This window comes from Oncorhynchus kisutch, linkage group LG23 (assembly GCF_002021735.2).
Source record: "Oncorhynchus kisutch isolate 150728-3 linkage group LG23, Okis_V2, whole genome shotgun sequence".
In the NCBI taxonomy this organism is placed as follows: domain Eukaryota; kingdom Metazoa; phylum Chordata; class Actinopteri; order Salmoniformes; family Salmonidae; genus Oncorhynchus; species Oncorhynchus kisutch.
This window is the reverse complement of record NC_034196.2, coordinates 1,270,710-1,289,646: the sequence shown is the minus strand read 5'-3', so window position 1 is coordinate 1,289,646 and position 18,937 is coordinate 1,270,710. Positions and strand designations below refer to the sequence as shown.

Below are 18,937 nucleotides of genomic sequence, written 5' to 3'. Positions count from 1 at the left end.
ACATGATAAGAATATTCCTTGAAAATGTAGTCTGGATACATTCAGTAACATGATAAGAATATTCTTGAAAATGTAGTCTGGATACATTCAGTAACATGATAAGAATATTCCTTGAAAATGTAGTCTGGATACATTCAGTAACATGATAAGTATATTCTTGAAAATGTGTGGTAGGTGCAACATAAGACAGGGTTTGAAGAGAGGACTAACTGGTGTTTCCTAGAGGCTACACACCTCTCCAAAGTGTGCACACACTTTTATGACTCAAAGAAGTCTTCAAATACAAGTTGCTTTTTGAGCTGTCTTAGCTGTGTCATTGAGGAACTCGCACAAGCAACAACTTGTAGTTGTTTTGTTTAGGACACGAACCTGTATCTCCGCAATCACACAATTACTGTTATTCTTTACACAATCTCAAAACGGTCCATGTGTATGTGACAAATAAATTTGATTTGATTTTGATTTGATTTGATTTATAAATCGCAATCTGGGTCAAGTGGGCATCATTTGAAAGCTTGTTCTATTGCCAACATGACCAGCTAAGTTATAAAATATGATATTACAAGGTTAGGCTTTCACAATGCAAATTTTCTTCACAATAGACAAACAGGCTCATTCTGTTCAGAACAACACTGGGTATGATACCATGTCATCTTGTAGCTGTACATAAAACATAGGTATAATAAATGTTGAAAATGTATATGACATCATATGGAAATGTGAAGTGCACTTTTGGTCTCAAGGGTGTTTGGCTTGCTTATATGACATCAAAGAGGTATTTATTATAATCCTCAATGTCTCATCTTTCAAAATACATAGAGTCCTCTTAATTTACAGCATTTCCCTCACTCAGACAACAACCTTTTTGCAAAAGTTGCCCAATTAGCAGGAGGGTTGAGACTAACTTCTTGTCACGCAAGGTGCTCAAGTTCAGAACAGCTATTAGTCAAAACCCCATTACAGCACTGTGAATCGCAGCGCCAGAGCTCTGACATCATGTATACTGTAGCATGTTACTGTAGAGCTACTGTATTACAAGTTAGCCATTTATCAGTGCTCAAATCTGCCATTTTAAATGGTATACGGGTACGAGTGTAAAGGGTCCCATTTAGGCCAGGTTTCAATCAGATCAGTGTTAACCCGCAATAACCGGCAAACCCATAGCATATCATTGCTTTTGATAAGGAGATGTCAGAGGTGTAACTGCGTTGGCGCTGTCAAATCGGTGAGCAGATAATCTTGCCCACATGAAGAAATACTACAGTTTACTATAGTATACTGTAGAATACTATACTACACACTGTAGTATCCCTCTGTCATGCCCTGGCCTTAGTATTCTGTGTTTTCTTTATTATGTTGGTTAGGCCAGGGTGTGATATGGGTGATTATGTGTTTGTTTTGTCTAGGGGTTTTGTAGATTGATTGGGTTGTGTTCAGTGTAGTATTCTAGGTAAGTCTATGGTTGCCTGGAGTGGTTCTCAATCAGAGGCAGGTGTTTATCGTTGTCTCTGATTGGGAACCATATTTAGGCAGCCATATTCTTTGGGTATTTCGTGGGTGATTGTTTCATGTCTCTGTGTTTTGCACCAGTTAGGACTGTTTCGGTTTTTCCACGGTTTCTTAGTTTTGTATATGTATATTGTTCACGTTATCATCTTTATTAAAGATGTTCAACCATAACCACTCTGCATTTTTGGTTCTCCTCTCCTTCACAGGAAGAAAACCGTTACAGAATCACCCACCACAACAGGACCAAGCGGCGTGGTGACAGGCAGCAGGAGCTGCGCAAAGAGGAATTGACATGGGAGGACGAATTGGACGGTAAAGGACCCTGGGCACAGCCAGGAGAATATCGACGCCCCAAGGAAGAGCTGGAGGCAGCGAAGGCAGAGAGGCGCTGGTATGAGGAGGCAGCACGGCAGCACGGATGGAAGCCTGAGAGTCAGCCCCAAAAATGTATTGGGGGGACACAGGGAGAGTGTGGCAGAGTAAGGAGTCAGACCTGAGCCAACTCCCCCTGTTTATCATAAGGAGCTAAGGAGGAAACCAGAGTCTGTGTTGGAGGTGAGCGAAGCAGAGACCGTGAAGGAGTTAATGGGGAAATTGGAGGAGAGAGTTATGAGGGAGTTGCTGTGTTGGTGCATGAGGCACGGCATTCGCCCGACGGAGCATGTCGGGGATTTGATGGCACCTGGGTCAGCTCTCCATACTCGTCCTGAGGTGCGTGCTAGTCGTCTGGTGAAGATTGTGCCAGCCTCACGCACCAGACCTCCTGTGCACCTCCCTAGCCTTGCACGTCCTGTGCCAGCTCAGCGCTACAGTGCTCCTAGCAGTGCTAACCTTGGCGGGCGTGGTGTTGGTCAGGCACGTGTTATGCGGTGGAACGCACAGTGTCCCCAGTACGCGTGCTTAGCCCAGTACGCGTGCTCAGCCCGGTACGCTACATCCCAGCTCCCAACATCTGCCGGGCTAGGGTGAAGATCCAGCCAGGGTGGTTGGTGCCAGCCCTGCTCTCAAGATCTCCAGTACGCCTTCACGGTCCGGTCCATCCAGTGCCACCTCCACACACCAGCCCTCCGGTGGCAGCTCCCCGCACCAGGCTTCCTGTGCGTGTCCTCGGCCCAGTACCACCAGTGCCAGCACCACGCACCAGGCCTACAGAGCGCTTCGCCTGTCCAGCGCTGCCAGAGCCTTCCTCCTCTCCCGCCTGTCCAGAGCCTTCCTCCTCTCCCGCCTGTCCAGAGCCTTCCTCCTCTCCCGCCTGTCCAGAGCCTTCCTCCTCTCCCGCCTGTCCAGAGCCTTCCTCCTCTCCCGCCTGTCCAGAGCCGCCCTCCTCTCTCGCCTGTCCAGAGCCGTCCTCCTCTCCCGCCTGTCCAGAGCTGCCAGGATCCGCCAGAGCCGTCAACCTGCCTGAGCTATCTCTTAGTCCCGGGCTACCCCTCAGTCCCGAGCTACCCCTCAGTCCAGGTGGCCTTTTGTTGGGGTTACTAGGCCAAGGTCGGCGGAGAGGGTTGCCACTCAAGGGACGCGGAGATATCGGACTAAGACTATGTTGGCGTGGGGTCCACGTCCCGCGCCAGAGCTGCCACCGTGGACAGACGCCCACCCAGACCCTCCCCTATGGGTTTAGTTGGGCGGCCGGGAGTCTGTTGACAACACCACATCCTGAAAACCAGTTCACCGACACGCACAACCCTCCAGGAAGCCCCAACTGCAGACCAAATATATTCTCAGAGCAAAATGCTCCTTAATCAAAACACAGAGACCATAAAAAATGCAAATTACCTGAAAAGTTTCTCGGCTCATTCTCAAAGTCTAAGTCGCTGTACCGAGGCATGACTTCCTCCACAGAACCCTTGAGTCTTCCAATCGGCTGTTCACTTTTTCTTGTCAATACACACACTAAAATCAGTACCAGGTTCTAAAAAGTCATAATAATTACATTTTAGGTGGTCTATCGATCGTTTTACCAGAAAGAGTAGCTAAAACTAATGGAAGGGAATGGAATTCGTGTTCGTGTTGAGAAAAAATTCAACAAACTCTGTTGAAAACAAACCGGGAGCGTTCGTAAATGGAAGTCTGGATGAACACACCTCTGGAACAATACAGAGAAGATTTCTAATGTCCACTAGCTGACCTGAACCACACAACTACTGACCGGGTTGGGTATGTTACCAAATGTAATCCATTAGTTACTAGTTACCAAAATTGCAATTAGTAATGTAATCTGGTTACATTCAGTTACTTTTAGATTACTTTCCCCTTAAGATGCATTAGAAGAAGACAAAAATGTATGTTACCAATTGAACGACACCTATTGCAGGATAAATAAATGTTAAAGTTTACATAGCTGGCCATATATGGATGTTACATGTTACGTTATGGGTTGGTTATGTAGGCTTCTTCTAACCCATCACTTTCTTCTACATATAATATGATTTACATTAAAAACCAAAGTCTATCAGAATTCCAGTCATTTCAAATAATGTTATGCCCCTTGATCTTCAAGAATAGGACTTGGAAATATGGAAGTGTAGATTAGCCAAATTGTTTTACCTGAGCATAACCACAAAACAAATGACTTATAAGCCAGCCCTACTCTGTTGTTTATGATTTTGTTGTCATGGAGGACTGATTAGGCTCATTGATTCAAGTTGAAAAATAAATGCTGCGCTCTTGCATGCTTTGTGACTACTGAAAAGTGCTATTTTCATGTGAAAAATGAATGCCATATGCTTAATTTGCTATAGACCTATTGTTTACCTTTTTGTTGATGACACTTTGATATCTTGATAATATGCAGCTGTTTAAAGGGAAAATCCTTTAATGAAACAATAACAAAATCTTTGCCCAGCCTCTGAAATGTAACCACTCAGATTATTAGACAGAGCTATGGATAAAAGGACCGACCTTCCATTATATCAGAATTATTGTTTTAACCATGTTATGAGGCTATACAGTGTTTGTTTACATTTACAATGTTTACAAACATTGGAGAAAAACACGCTTATATTTTGGAGAAATCATGAGCCATTTCTAAGTCATATTCTTCAAGAATCTTCAAACATTCCAAGGTTTTTCTTTATTTTTACTATTTTCTATATTGCATAATAATAGCAAGACATCAAAACTATGAAAGTTCTGAGGGACGAGTGTGTCTTGGTGGTGGCAAGGACACACCCAAGAAACACCCACATCAAACCACACCCCCAAGCCAACTCACATTTGGCTTCTGTCATGGTCGCCAGAATTTATATTTCTTTTTTTCCCCCATTTTATTTATAAACACAAACAAAAACAACACAACACAACCACCACACCAGATACACACCACCAGCATTTATTGATGAGCAAGCCAAAATACTAGCCCAAAGCAGCGGGTGCAGTTCCTGTTTGGATGTTAATGACGAGACACAAATGCGGAAAAAACACTTAAAAGACACACCCTATCCCCTCAGCCCTCAAATTAAGTGGACACTTCTGATGACGTTTCACGAGTATACACTTGCAGGGCAAGGGATGATCCTTAACGTCCTTGTGTAATTGTAATGTGATATTGTACCCCCTAGCTCGATTGTCCATTGTTTGTAATCTATGTACTTTATGTATTGATTTGTTGTTAATAAAGGGATGTGAGGAAGGAATGATTTTTAAAGGAACCACGATTGGCTGGAAATTCATCACTCGTTAATCCCGCGGTGATTGTTTTCAGCCACCGGTGGATTGTGGGTGCTTTATATGCGCCTCATTCAATTATCAGTGCATGTCTACTTATATTGAATATATAATTATTAATATACACCTACTGTATGATAGCTAGTAAATTAATTAGCTAACTAATGTTAGCCTGCCTAGCTGGGACTTCTGAAGAAGGAAAATGTTTTATTTCTACAATTTCCAAAAGAAAAACTGTACATCACTAAGAAAAATCCACGAAAACTTAAAGACAACATCAATGGAGTAGTCAACATACAAGTGTAAGTAAAAACAAATGCAAATAAGTTATACATTGTTCTACTACGTAAAAAGTAAATATCGTAGCGAATTGAATTATGGGGAGTTTTAGGCCCTTGAGTGAACATAATTGTACACTCGCAAAGCTGACTATAAATGATGGCTAAAGGGCTTACGTTGCAAACTTCCCTTGCTTGGCTAATCATTTGGACCACACGCCAAGATGGTGACGGGGTATCCCACAAGGGCATAAGGTGAGGGTAAGTGGACGAGGGTGTGTCTTTTAAGTGTTTGGACGCAGAGTCATTGATGCTTGTTCAGCAAATTGCAATGCATCCGGGTATATCAAACATGCTTGCAAAAACACTGATGCAGCAATTAACATTTACCAACAGATGGCAGCAACGTCCCATCTTACAACCATAACATCTTGACAGGAGCTGTCAATTCACTAACAAAACAAACCTAATAATATCGAACATGAACAGTTTAGTTTTTTTTCAGGTATAAAAGAAACAACACATTTTGATAGTCTCCTCACTTTTCCCATAAAAAAAAAAAGTTATTTCAGAAAATATTTAGACCCCTTGACTTTTTCCACGTTTTGTTACGTTACAGCCTTATTCTAAAATTGACTTTCAAAAATCATCCTTCACAATATACACACAATACCCCATAATGACAAAGCAAAAAGGTTTTTGCAAACAGGTTTTTGGACATTTTTGTAAATATATTATATAAAACATTTTTTTTAAACAGATTTCTTATTTTCTTAAAAGTATTCAGACCCTTTGCTCTGAGACAAAATTGAGCTCGGGTGCATCCTGTTTCCATTGATCATCCTTGAGATGTTTGTAGAACTTGGTTGGAGTCCACCTGTGGTAAATTCAATTGATTGGACATGATTTTTATACGGAGGAGTGGTCCCCGTCTGGCCACACTATCATCGAAGCCTGATTGCTGCAGAGATGGTTGTCCTTCTGGAAGGTTCTCCCATCTCCAGAGGAACTCTGGAGCTCTGTCAGAGCGACCATCGGGTTCTTGGTCACCTCCCTGACCAAGGCCTTTCTCCCCCAATTGCTCAGTTTGGCCTGGCGGCCAGCTCTAGAAAGTCTTGGTGGTTCCAAACTTCAATTTAAAATTGGAGGCCACAGTGTTCTTGGGGAACTTAAATGCTGCAGACATTTTTTGGGACCCTTCCCCAGATCTGTGCCTCAACACAATCTTGTTTCTGAGCTTTAGACAATTCCTTCGACCTCATGGCTTGGTTTTTGCTCGGTCAACTGTGGGACCTTATATAGACAGATGTGCCCCTTTCCAAATGATGTCCAATCAATTGAATTTACCACAGGTGGACTCCACAATCAATACCTCACGAACAAAAATATGTATGCAACAATTTTACGGCATTACAGTTCATATAAGGAAATAAGTCAATTGAAAAAAATACTTGGCCCTAATGTATGGATTTCACAACTGGGGAGCCAGGCCCAGCCAATCAGAATGAGTTTTTCCCCACAAAAGGGCTTTACAACATACAGAAATACTCCTGTTTCATCAGCTGTCCAGGTGGCTGGTCTCAGACAATCCCGCAGCTGAAGAAGCCAGACGTGGACATCCTGGGTTGCCGTGGTTACGCGTGGTCTGCGGTTGAGGCTGGTTGGACGTACTGCCAAATTCTCTAAAACGATGTTGGAGGCAGTTTAGAGGATAAATTAAATAACTCATTCTCTGGTGGACATTCCTGCATTCAGCATGCCAATTACACACTCCCTCAAAACTTGAGAAATCTGTGGCAACAAAACTGCACATTTTAGAGTGGCCTTTTATTGTCCCCAGCACAAGGTTCACCTGTATAATGACCATGCTGTTTAAACAGCTTATTGATATGCCACACCTGTCAGATGGAAAGATTCTTGGCAAAGGAGAAATGCTCACTAACAGGGATGGAAACAAATGCATTCACCAAATTGAGAAATTGTGAGTATGGAATATTTCTGGGATCTTTTATTTCAGCTCATGAAGCAAACACTTTACATGTTTCTCCAATGCAAGTTCCAACAGCTATTTAAAAGAGGTATCATTGCAGCTTTTGACATTATCGATCATAGTCTGCCATTGAAAAATGTGTTATAGCTTTACCCCCCCTGCTATATTGTGGATAAAATAATTACTTGTAACAGAACAGAGGGGGTTCTTGAATGGAAGCCTCTCCAACATAATCCAGGTAGAATCAGGAATTCCCCAGGGCAGCTGTCTAGGCCCCCTTTAAAAAAAAATATATATATATATATAACTGGCCTTGAGAAAATGTATATGTATGCGGATGAATCAACACTATACACATCAGCTACTACAGCAACTGGAGCACTTAAGAGCTGCAGATAGTTTCAGAATCCATGGCAAGGAATAAGTTAGTCCTACATATTGGAAAAACATTCCCTAAACCTCAACTAAATATTGTAAGACTGTGGAAATTGAGTAATATGAGGTGACTAAACTGCTTGGAGTAACACTGGACTGTAAAGTTATGGTCAAAACATGTTGAATCAATAGTAGCTAAGATAGGGAGAAGTCTGGTCTGTCCATGGCAGCAGCTAATGGGGATCTCTAAGAAATACAAATACACGTCACAGGCTGATTTTGAAAATTCTTCAGCGTTAGGATACACCTGAGCATCCTCCGCTGGAGGCGGCAATCGAGGAGAGGAAATGCCTCCGTTCACCTATTAATTCACACATACATATGGTGACCACATCGGTTTCTGGGATACAGAAGAGGAGTTGAGAAAAGGCCTGTAGGTACACTGAGTATACAAAACATTAGGAACACCTGCTCTTTCAACAACAGACTGACCAGGTGAAAGCTATGAACCCTTATTGTTAAATGCACTTCAAATCAGTGTAGATGAAAGAGTACACAGGCGGTTAAAGGATTTAAGTCTGGAGCCAGAGACATGGATTGTGTTTTTGTGCCATTCAGAGAGTAAATGGGCAAGGAAAAATATGTGCCTTTGAATGGTGTATGGTAGTAGGTGTCAGGCACACCAGTTTGAGTGTCAAGAACTGCAATGCTGACTGGGTTTTTCACACTCAAAAGTTTCCCGTGCGTATCAAGAATGGTCCACCACCCAAAGGAGATCCAGCCAACTTGACGACTGTGGGAAGCACTGGAGTCAACATCCCTGTGGAACACTTGACACTTTGTGGAGTCCATGCCAACGAATTGAGTTTGGTCTGAGTGCAAAAGGTGTTCCTAATGTTTTGGAAAGTCTGTCTTATGCAAGTGTGCAATATAAAAATCATAACTATTGGATTGTCATTTTCAATATGCTTCCTCTTTAATAAGGGCAAATATTCCACTTAGAAAAAGTAACAGTAAATGCATCTCAGGCGATCTAATAAAATAACAAGAATTTAGTCTCGTTGGTCCTGGTCTGGTAGCAGTCTCAAGTTAAACCTACTATCCATACAGCTCACTACTTTTGAGTAGGGCCTAAGGTAGTGTACTATATTGGGAATAGCGTGTAATTTGAAATCTTCCCCATTTCTCTCAGTCTGCTCCCTCTGTGGTCACTGTTGCTACAGCGGTCACATAGTACGCTCCCTCTCGGAGGTAGGACCGCAGGCGTAAGTAGTGCTGGCTACCCAAGATGTCCGCTGCTGTGGAAGAGCTCACCAGCGCACCCACAAGCTCAAACTTAGCATCCTTCGCTTCCTTGGTCGGACCAGTCGAACGGTCGACAATGAACTCCATGAACCCTGGCGTGCCAATCATTAACCTTTGACCCCATGGCTGGGGAGCGATGGCCTGCAACACAACAAAGACACCATAGACAAAATTACTGAGTTTTAGCCAGTGAGGCAATAATTGATGAACAAACAATTCCTATGTTTTCATGAAATCACCTCCGACTCAATGACACTTGGTCTTTTACAACAGTGGGCCAAAATCACAAAGGGTTCTTACATGAATTCTTACATCAGATTCTATACAAAAAATATGTAGTATGGTGCTGAAACATAGCCGCAGTTACTTTGTTCCGTTTTTAAGGAAAAAAAAGTTCAGTAATGTGTACACTAATTCCTGACCATCCACTCACAATGAATATGCGTAGAGCACTACAGTGGAGCTCAGGGAAGGGCTGGGTGCTGATGTTCCGGATCATCTCCATAGGCTGGTTAGACAGCAGATGGAACCAGGACTCTGTTAGAACCAGCAGGTCCTCTGTCTGCTGTTCAGCCTGGTACGCACACAGACACAGCATTCTTTACACAAGGTCCATTATGTCGTTTTATGTATGACCTGACTCATTTCAGATACAAATGCAACTTGTAGATCTGTCATTCTCATTGAAAACAAGTCAGAAACCCTAATGTTCAAATGTTTGGGGTCACTTAGAAATGTTTAAAGAAAAGCACATTCTGTCCATTAAAATAACATCAAATTGATCAGAAATACAGTGTAGACATGGTTAATGTTGTAAACGAATATTGTAGCTTGGAACAGCTAATTTAATGGAATATCTACATAGGCATAGAGGGTCATTATCAGCAACCATCACTCCTGTGTTCCAATGCACGTTGTGTTAGCTAATCCAAGTTCATAATTTTAAAAGTCATTGGTCATTAGAAAACCCTTTTGCAATGATGGTAGCACAGCTGAAAACGTGTGCTCATTAAAGAAGCAATAAAACTGGCCTTCTTTAGACTAGTTGAGTATCTGGAGCATCAGCATTTGTGGGTTCGATTACAGGCTCAAAATGGCCAGAAACAAAGACCTTTCTTCTGAAACTCATCCGTCTATTCTTGTTATGAGAAATGAAGGCTATCCCATGCAGGAAACTGAAGAGCTTCTACAATGCTGTGTACTACTACAGCACAGCATTGAACTTCACAGAACAGCGCAAACTGGCTCTAACCAGAATAGAAAGAGGAGTGGGAGGCCCCGGTGCACAACTGAGCAAGAGGACAAGTACATTAGAGTGTCTAGTTTGAGAAAACGACACCTCACATGTCCTCAACTGGCAGCTTCATTAAATAGTACCGGCAAAACACCAGTCTCAATGTCAGCAGTGAAGAGGTGACTCCGGGATGCTGGCCTTCTAGGCCGAGTCTAGTGTCTAGTGTCTGTGTTCTTTTGCTTATCTGGCCAGTCTGAGATATGGCTTTTTCTTTGCAACTCTGCCTAGAAGGCCAGCATCCCGGAGTCGCCTCTTGTTTTGCAGGTACTATAGATTTGTTTAATCTTTTATGGTTATTACATAGTTTTGATGTCGTCACTAGTATTCTACAATGTAGAAAATTGTTTAAATTATTTATTTTTTAAAATAGAACGTGTCCCCCATTTTTTTTCTGGTAACACACACACACCACTGAGATACAGAGACACAGACAGACCTGCAGAGTGATTAGGAGTGAGATGGCCTCCAGACAACGCACTCGCAGCTCGGTGGCTCCACCGCTGGCCAGCTTGCTCATTCTCTTCAGCACAGCATTGAACTTCTCACCTGAACACACACACAAACCAAAACAGAAAGTGAGTAATTGTTATCTACTGCAGTTACTAAATTGATTATGTAATAAGGAATTAATGCAGTGACACAAAACACAAACAAACCAACATACAAAATAAAAACCTGTTTTCTGCAGGACTTGTTTCCCCTCCACAGTGGAGCCCAGGACCCCCAGTGTGTCCAGAGCCACTCCAGTCATAACAGGGTCTGGGTCGATGGCCATCTCAAACACCTTGTTCTGGAAAGCTGGGTAGGTCTCACACACGTGCTGGGGACTGTCCATGATGGCCAGGTTCCCAAAGAACTTCACCAGCCCTGTGTGGGAGACATCATGGTCTCATCTGGCTCAGTTGATAGAGCGTGGTGATTGCAACACCAGGGTTGTGGGTTTGATTCCCATTGGGGCCCAGTATGAACATGTATACTGTACACTATACTCTGGATAAGAGCGTCCGTCCTCTAAATTACTAAAATGCAAATGTGAGATGAACTCACAACTTCCTCACCTGGCAGGTAGAAACTAGAGAAGGGGTCTGATTTTGCTCCAGTGATCATGTTGGATATCTTATCCATGATGCCTTGCTGTGCCAGGTACTGGCGCCCATGCTGACTGTGGGAAAGTGTGGTCACCATCTCAATGGCTGTAGCCCTGAAACAGACAGAGGTCACTACATATCATAAAAAGGAAATGGGAGGGGGAGTTGGTGTGTTCGTCTGTGTGGCCAGTGACGGAGAGTAGGAGCAAGAGATTGTCTGTCTGTTTGGTGTGGGTTATCCATGTTTTACCTGACCAGTACATCATCTCCTGTCAGCTCTCCTAGTAGCTGGGAAATAAAGCTGCTGTTGGCACAGTAACCCAGGGAAACAGGAGAGACAGACGATATGTCCACTATCAGCTGCAACAGGAGAGACCAGTCAATATTGAACAGAAGAATTGACATTCCCATTCAAAGCATAGGTACCAGCAGCCATATTTGGTGTGCTATTTGTACCATATTTATACTAAGAAAAACACTTCTTTCCATTACTGTGCTTATTGGAATTTGCACTTCGTAAAAACATGTTAAAATATTGTTACTAGAGTAGTTACTGCAATATTCAGATGTATGAGCAACTTCATGATAAGGTTACCATATGTTTAACTGATGCTTATCACTATGCTCCACCATGCAATTCTATTTTCAAACACTCATATGGGTAAGCATATTTCCAAGAGATTAGACATATTAGGAAACAGACAAACATGTGTGGCAATGGACGTACCTCATATACTCTGTATCTGACAATATCACTTGTAGCCATCACATCCTTGAGGTCTTTCAGCAAGTCGCTCCTGAATAGAGCATCTAACCCAGCTTTGGAGTGGCTAAGTTTGGCAAGAGCTCGTATTGCCTGTGAAATTGATTAACTGGTCTTGAGCAACAAGTGGTTTTGAAATGTAACATGTGGTTACAAAAATGTATCATCTTTATGCCAACCTCTTTGGCCACTGTCATCTTCTCTCCTTTGATGCACTGGATCACTTCCCGAAGTATGTCTTGGTTGTTCTGAATTTCTGTAACTGCCTCATGGTTCAATACCATTCTACCAATCTGCAGAAAATGAAAATGTTATTGATTATGGCTGCCTGATCTTTGTATTAAGTTATGCCACCATGACAGCTAGAGTGAACAGCTCTAGGCTCAGACAGACCAGGGGTGTATTCATTAATAGCAGAAAATAGCTAAACATTTAGAAACAAATTCAGGTAGGTCCCTCCCAATAGTCTCTCCAAAAAAAAGCACATTTCAGTCTGCTGAGTGCAAACTTGAACATTGTGAAAATTCTGTGGAACTTCCAGTGTGCGTTTACTGTGAACACTAGACGTCGACCAATTATGATTTTTCAACGCCGATACAGATTGGAGGACCAAAAAAAGCAGATACTGATTCAATCGACCGATATGTAATAATGACAATTACAACGATACTGAATGAACAATGAACACTTATTTTAACTTAATATAATACATCAATAAAATCAATTTAGTCTCAAATAATGAAACATGCATTATTTAAATCAAATTGAACAAAAACAAAGTGTTGGAGAAGAAAGTAAAAGTGCAATATATGCCATGTAAGAAAGCTAACGTTTCAGTTCCTTGCTCAGAACATGAGAAGATATGAAAGCTGGTGGTTCCTTTTAACATGAGTCTTCAATATTCCCAGGTAAGAGGTTTTAGGTTGTAGTAGTTATTATAGGAATTATAGGACTATTTCCCTCTATACCATTTGTATTTCATTAACCTTTGTCTATTGGATGATCTTATAGGCACTTTAGTATTGCCAGTGTAACAGTATAGCTTCCGCTAGAGAATATCAACCATGTGTAGTTAACCTCTCTGAGCACGGAACCCGGTAGCGGGCTGAAATTCCACAACATACGGTGATCGCTACTAAAATAGTCATATTAAACGTTCATGAAAATACAAGTGTCTCACATGTATCGAAAGCCTAGAATCTTGCTAATCCAACTGCTTTGTCAGATTTAAAAAAGGATTTACTGCGAAAGAATACGATGAGATTATCTGAGCATAGAGCCCCATAAAAAAATAAAAAGATTCAACCAGCACAGGCGTAACAAAATCACATACATCTTCGTCTGTTTGCAATCCCAGTGCTCATTGTTACACAATGAATGATCTTTTGTTTGATAAAATCCATTTTTTATATAGCCTAACACGAAACATTTTGTGAACCGCTTGTGTCGTGAATTCCATCTCATTCCATTTTCAACGACACATTCCAGGTAAATAACCCACACAAAACGTGACTTTTCCAGTCATGTTTGGTTTCACTGCAATCAACTGGTTTGTTTGTAACACAACCAAACCTGATGGGCCATTTCGTGGGACGTATTGACTGAAGGAAACCGATTTGAAGACAACAAGTAATGACATCACTGTGCACAAATGATATGACCGCTATTTCGTTGATTGACTGTATTTTAAACCAATGACCACTGATGCATTTTACGCACAGCGTTGTTTTGGTAAACGCACAGATTCAGCTGTTTATACATCAGTATGGCGACTAAGTCAGGGAAAGCTAAATCTAAGTCTAGATATACAGATGTACACACAATTTTAGAAGAAATTGATCAGAAAAGTGAGACAGAGATTGTTGTAGGACGATTCATTTAGCGAGTGGAGGAATATTTTTTAACGGAGAGGACACCGTTGTAGCCACTGTGTATAAACTGTAACGGTGCCTGCAGAAGAGGAACAATGTCACCGTTTTGGACTGGTAAGTTCTTCTCATGCTGATGCCCTTGTTTGAAATTAATCATATAAAATATTATTTGTGATTTATTTACATTTTAGAAGCAATATATAAAAATGTAATGTGATGAAATTATGTAATGAAAAGTGATGAAATGTGTCTGCCGCCCCACCCCAACCCACGTGATGTTATATCCTTCCTGTTTGGCCATGTCCGGGGGTCTTATCGGATGGGGCCAGTGTCTCCTGACCCCTCCTGTCTCAGCCTCCAGTATTTATGCTGTAGTAGTTTGTGTCGGGGGGCTAGGGTCAGTTTGTTATATCTGGAGTACTTCTCCTGTCTTATCCGGTGTCCTGTGTGAATTTAAGTATGCTCTCTAATTCTCTCTTTCTCTCTCTCGGAGGACCTGAGCCCTAGGACCATGGGTCAGGACTACCTGGCATGATGACTCCTTGCTGTCCCCAGTCCACCTGGCCTTGCTGCTGTTCTAGTTTCAACTGTTCTGCCTGCGGCTATGGAACCCTAAACTGTTCATATTTACACTTGAGGTGCTGTCCTGTTGCATCCTCTACAACTACTGTGATTATTATTTGACCCTGCTGGTCATCTATGAACGTTTGAAAATCTCGGCCATGTTGTTATAAATCTCCACCCGGCACAGCCAGAAGAGGACTGGCCACCCCTCATAGCCTGGTTCCTCTCTAGGTTTCTTCCTAGGTTTTGGCCTTTGGGGGTTTTTCCTAGCCACCGTGCTTCTACACCTGCATTGCTTGCTGTTTGGGGTTTTAGGCTGTGTTTCTGTACAGCACTTTGAGATATCAGCTGATGTATGAAGGGCTATATAAATACATTTGATTTGATAGTGGACTGAGGGTCTTCCAAATATTGAAAGTGTGTAAATAGGTACCCATGTTATTTTGTAAATGTATATTTTTTTTCTTCATATTTTTTAGAATACCATTTTGGTATTTTGTATATAGTTATTCCATTAAAAATGTATAACTTCACCAATTTGGCCACTTGGGTACATTTGGGCTACTTGTGTGGGACACCTGGGTGACTTCATGATAAATGCACACTCATTTTGGAAGTTATTTTTCTGAAACTTTGCAGAAGTACGGTTGCCCTCTTATATTTTTCACTGAAATTGTCCCCATCATCCTATCTGAATGTTTGTTTTATCTGCCCCTGAACGAGGCAGTTAACCCATCGTTCCTAGGCCGCCATTGAAAATAAGAATGTGTTCTAAACTGACTTGCCTAGTTACAAGGTATTTAAAACATTTTTATAATAATAAGACAATATATATATATATTTTTAAAGGCAAATCGGCACCCAAAAATACCGATTTCTGAATGTTATGAAAACTTTTTTCTATTTTACCGTTATTTAACCAGGCAAGTCAGTTAAGAACAAATTCTTATTTTCAATGACGGCCTAGGAACAGTGGGTTAACTGCCTGTTCAGGGGCAGAACAACAGATTTGTACCTTGTCAGCTCGGGGGTTTGAACTTGCAACCTTCCGGTTACTAGTCCAACACTAACCACTAGGCTACCCTGCCGCACTTGAAATCGGCCCTAATTAATCGGCCATTCAGATGAATCGGTCGACCTCTAGTCTGTGCCTACATTTATTTTACTTCACAGTCCCGACTGTTCTGAGGTGTATTTTTTATCTTTTTTATCTGATCTTTGGTGGAATGTCTTGTGGGGTATGCATGGTGCTAGTAGTTTGAACTGGGCTGGTTCTACTGTTATTGGCAATTTTATGGGGTTTTGTGGTGGGACACTGAGCGGCTCGATCATAACACATCAACCCCGTTACCCATAATTTGTTTAACAATTACATTTTTGGGGTGAAGCTTACATTCAATTGCCACTCCCTGTTGCAAAAAACAAGCTTACATTCCCCCTGGAGGAAATTTATGGCTGACTTAAGTCAACCCTGTTACTATATTTGGCACTAAGACAATTATAGGCATTGTTTTTTTATTTAACCTCTTTGTGGGAAAGCATGTTTTTTTAAATTACCAAATTACACTTCTCAAAGGGCACCGAATTGGTGGAACGATCCTTATATGGAAGTTGTAGTTTATTATTTTGACTCAGGGCAGCAGAGACAAGCCTATTTAATAACAAAACGGAACTCAGTTTTTAAGCTGCAGTGTTTGAATCAACTGTTTCCTATGGTGCGCCATCAAATATCTGCTATCTGAGCTGCTAACCGATCGCTGCAGCTGTACATAGTCCATCGGTAAATAGCCCACCCAATTTACCTACCTCATCCCCATACTGTTTTTATTTATTTAATTTCCTGCTCTTTTGCACACCAGTATATCTACCTGCACATGACCATTTGTTCATTTATCACTCCAGAGTTAATCTGCTAAATTGTAATTATTTGCCTACCTCCTCATGCCTTTTGCACACAATGTATATAGACTATTTTCTACTGTGTTATTGTCTTGTTTATTGTTTACTCCATGTGTAACTGTGTTGTCTGTTCACACTGCTATGCTTTATCTTGGCCAGGTCACAGTTGTAAATGAGAACTTGTTCTCAACTAGCCTACCTGGTTAAATAAAGGTGTTCTCAACTAGCCTACCTGGTTAAATAAAGGTGTTCTCAACTAGCCTACCTGGTTAAATAAAGAAAAAAAAACAAGACAGCTGTAACATACTTGTGTCAATGCCAGTATTTTGACTGTGTCATCAGGATGTTTCAGTCCAGCCTGAAGTTCCACTCTGCAGTTTTGGGCCAGGTGGACAGGGCTGAGGGCGAGCAGGATTCGACCAAGGATGTCCACGCATAGCTCAATTTTCTCTCTGGGAAATTAATGAGACTTCGTCATTGAAAATCTTTCATGCACGACTCATACTCACATCTCACCTGTCAGCTACATGAATGCACTTTGCATTAAAGCTAGAATCCTTAATTGAAACAAAGCCTGTGTTTTGGAAAAAAGCTGAGGGAAGGGCTTGGAGAAATGTAACCACTCACATTCACAGAGAGCTATGGATGCAAGAACTTACCATCCATGACATCAAAATTATAGTTTTAACCTGGGCCACATTCAGTTGCAAAATGTTCTTAAGGTTCCAGATAGAAAATGCAGAGAATATTAATTATTCTACATGTCGGAGACTGGGGCATATTTCTTCTACATTGCATATTTTTACCTAAACGTTCCTGAATGCACACTATATTTGGAGGCTATACAGTGTTTGTTTACTTTTACAAACATTGGCGTAAAACAAGCTTGTATTTTCTAGGATCGGATGGGGTAACTACGACAATTGAACTAAGCTCATGAAGCATTTAAAAGGTATTGTAATGAAACAGGCAGGGAGCAAGTCTCGAAGCTGCAGTCGAAATCCGTGCTCATAAACCCAGTGTCGTTACAATATATTCTTCAAGAATGAATGGAGATATATATATATATATGCATATATAAGTCATAAAATGGATGTAGCAACTAGGATTGCAGCTTTAAACCATTGACAACACAGCTAGCTACCTAAGAAAGGGCCAGTAACGTTAGCTTATCTAGCTAGTTACATTGCATTAATGAAGGCGCTGTGTATCTTTGCAAGGCGCTAGCTAAGAAAAGGCCAGCTAGTCAAGAGTAACGTTAGCATTCATACCCAAGTCAGCGAGCGAGTCGGGAGACAGTGGTTTAGGTATGTAGCTATACTTATCTAGCTAAGTTAAATTGCATGAAGGTGCTGTCTATTTTGCAAGGAAGCTGTCCAAGCTAACGTTCGCTAACTAACAGTTTGAGTTTGTTGCCATGCTAAATAGCTAGCTAATGTTAGTATTAAGGCAAGCTTGACTCAGCAGTGCAGCGGTTACAGACCTGTCATTTGTGTTCAAAAGAGAGAAAATCACTTCAAGCCGGAGTCCACTCACTGTATCCCTAAGGGCGCTTACAGGTATTGATAAAACGGCCGTTTTTAAAGTTTGGAGCTCTTCAATAGGCTCTTCAAGGCTTGCTATTTCAACGAACAAACTCTCAATTGAGGCTGCCATTTTGCTCTTGCAACCTTCTTCTTCTTTGTTATAATGGCGTTCGCAACAATTATGTGTGCATTCCGCCACCTACTGTACAGGTGAATAATACAAATAACCAAATAGAAAAAAATGCAGTAAAAATAATACATATATACAGTTTATAAAAATAAATCATACAAACTATCAATAACGAAGTTTACATTTTACTAAATTAGCCTGCTTTTCTGTTCTAATCAGGTCCCTAAACACCTTCAGAAAGATCCTATGAGGTCGGGACATTTTCTGATGACAGTAGTCCGTTAAGTCTTGGAATCCCCAAAAACTTCTCGGCTGAAGATATAATGATGTCCAGCTACGTGGGCTTCTTGGACACTTGTGCTGTACAATTAATAACTGTGGCTATAAATGCTACAAAATCCACTTTCTTCACAATAAGTGTATCCAGATCACTTGATTGACGTATAACACTGCAACTGGTTGCTGTACATCCAGCGCCATATCTTCTTCAGAACTGTGGCCTCTTGCCTCTTCAACTCTCTTCACCACAACCAGATAGGAGATTTGCTGCACCTGATCCTTGACACTACAACCTCTTTCACCCTAACAAGGCACTCAGGGAATTCAGGAATAAATTCTGCATGAAGAGAGTCTCCTCCATGACAGACACCTTTAGAGAATTTGTTGTATATCTTGGTGG

At 41.5% G+C, this 18,937-nt stretch overlaps 1 protein-coding gene across 1 annotated transcript; it reads right to left on the bottom strand.

Moving 5' to 3' along the window:
- Positions 1–4,826: 4,826 nt before the first annotated feature.
- On the bottom strand, positions 4,827–18,310 carry psmd5 (proteasome 26S subunit, non-ATPase 5). Its single transcript, XM_020458013.2, has 10 exons — positions 18,086–18,310; positions 16,910–17,054; positions 12,448–12,561; positions 12,233–12,361; positions 11,756–11,865; positions 11,476–11,618; positions 11,093–11,284; positions 10,854–10,963; positions 9,557–9,697; positions 4,827–9,264 (listed from the first exon to the last, which is right to left on the bottom strand). Exons 1-10 carry the CDS (start codon positions 18,256–18,258, stop codon positions 9,007–9,009), a joined length of 1,515 nt encoding a protein of 504 aa, XP_020313602.1. The 5' UTR covers positions 18,259–18,310; the 3' UTR covers positions 4,827–9,006.
- Positions 18,311–18,937: the final 627 nt, after the last annotated feature.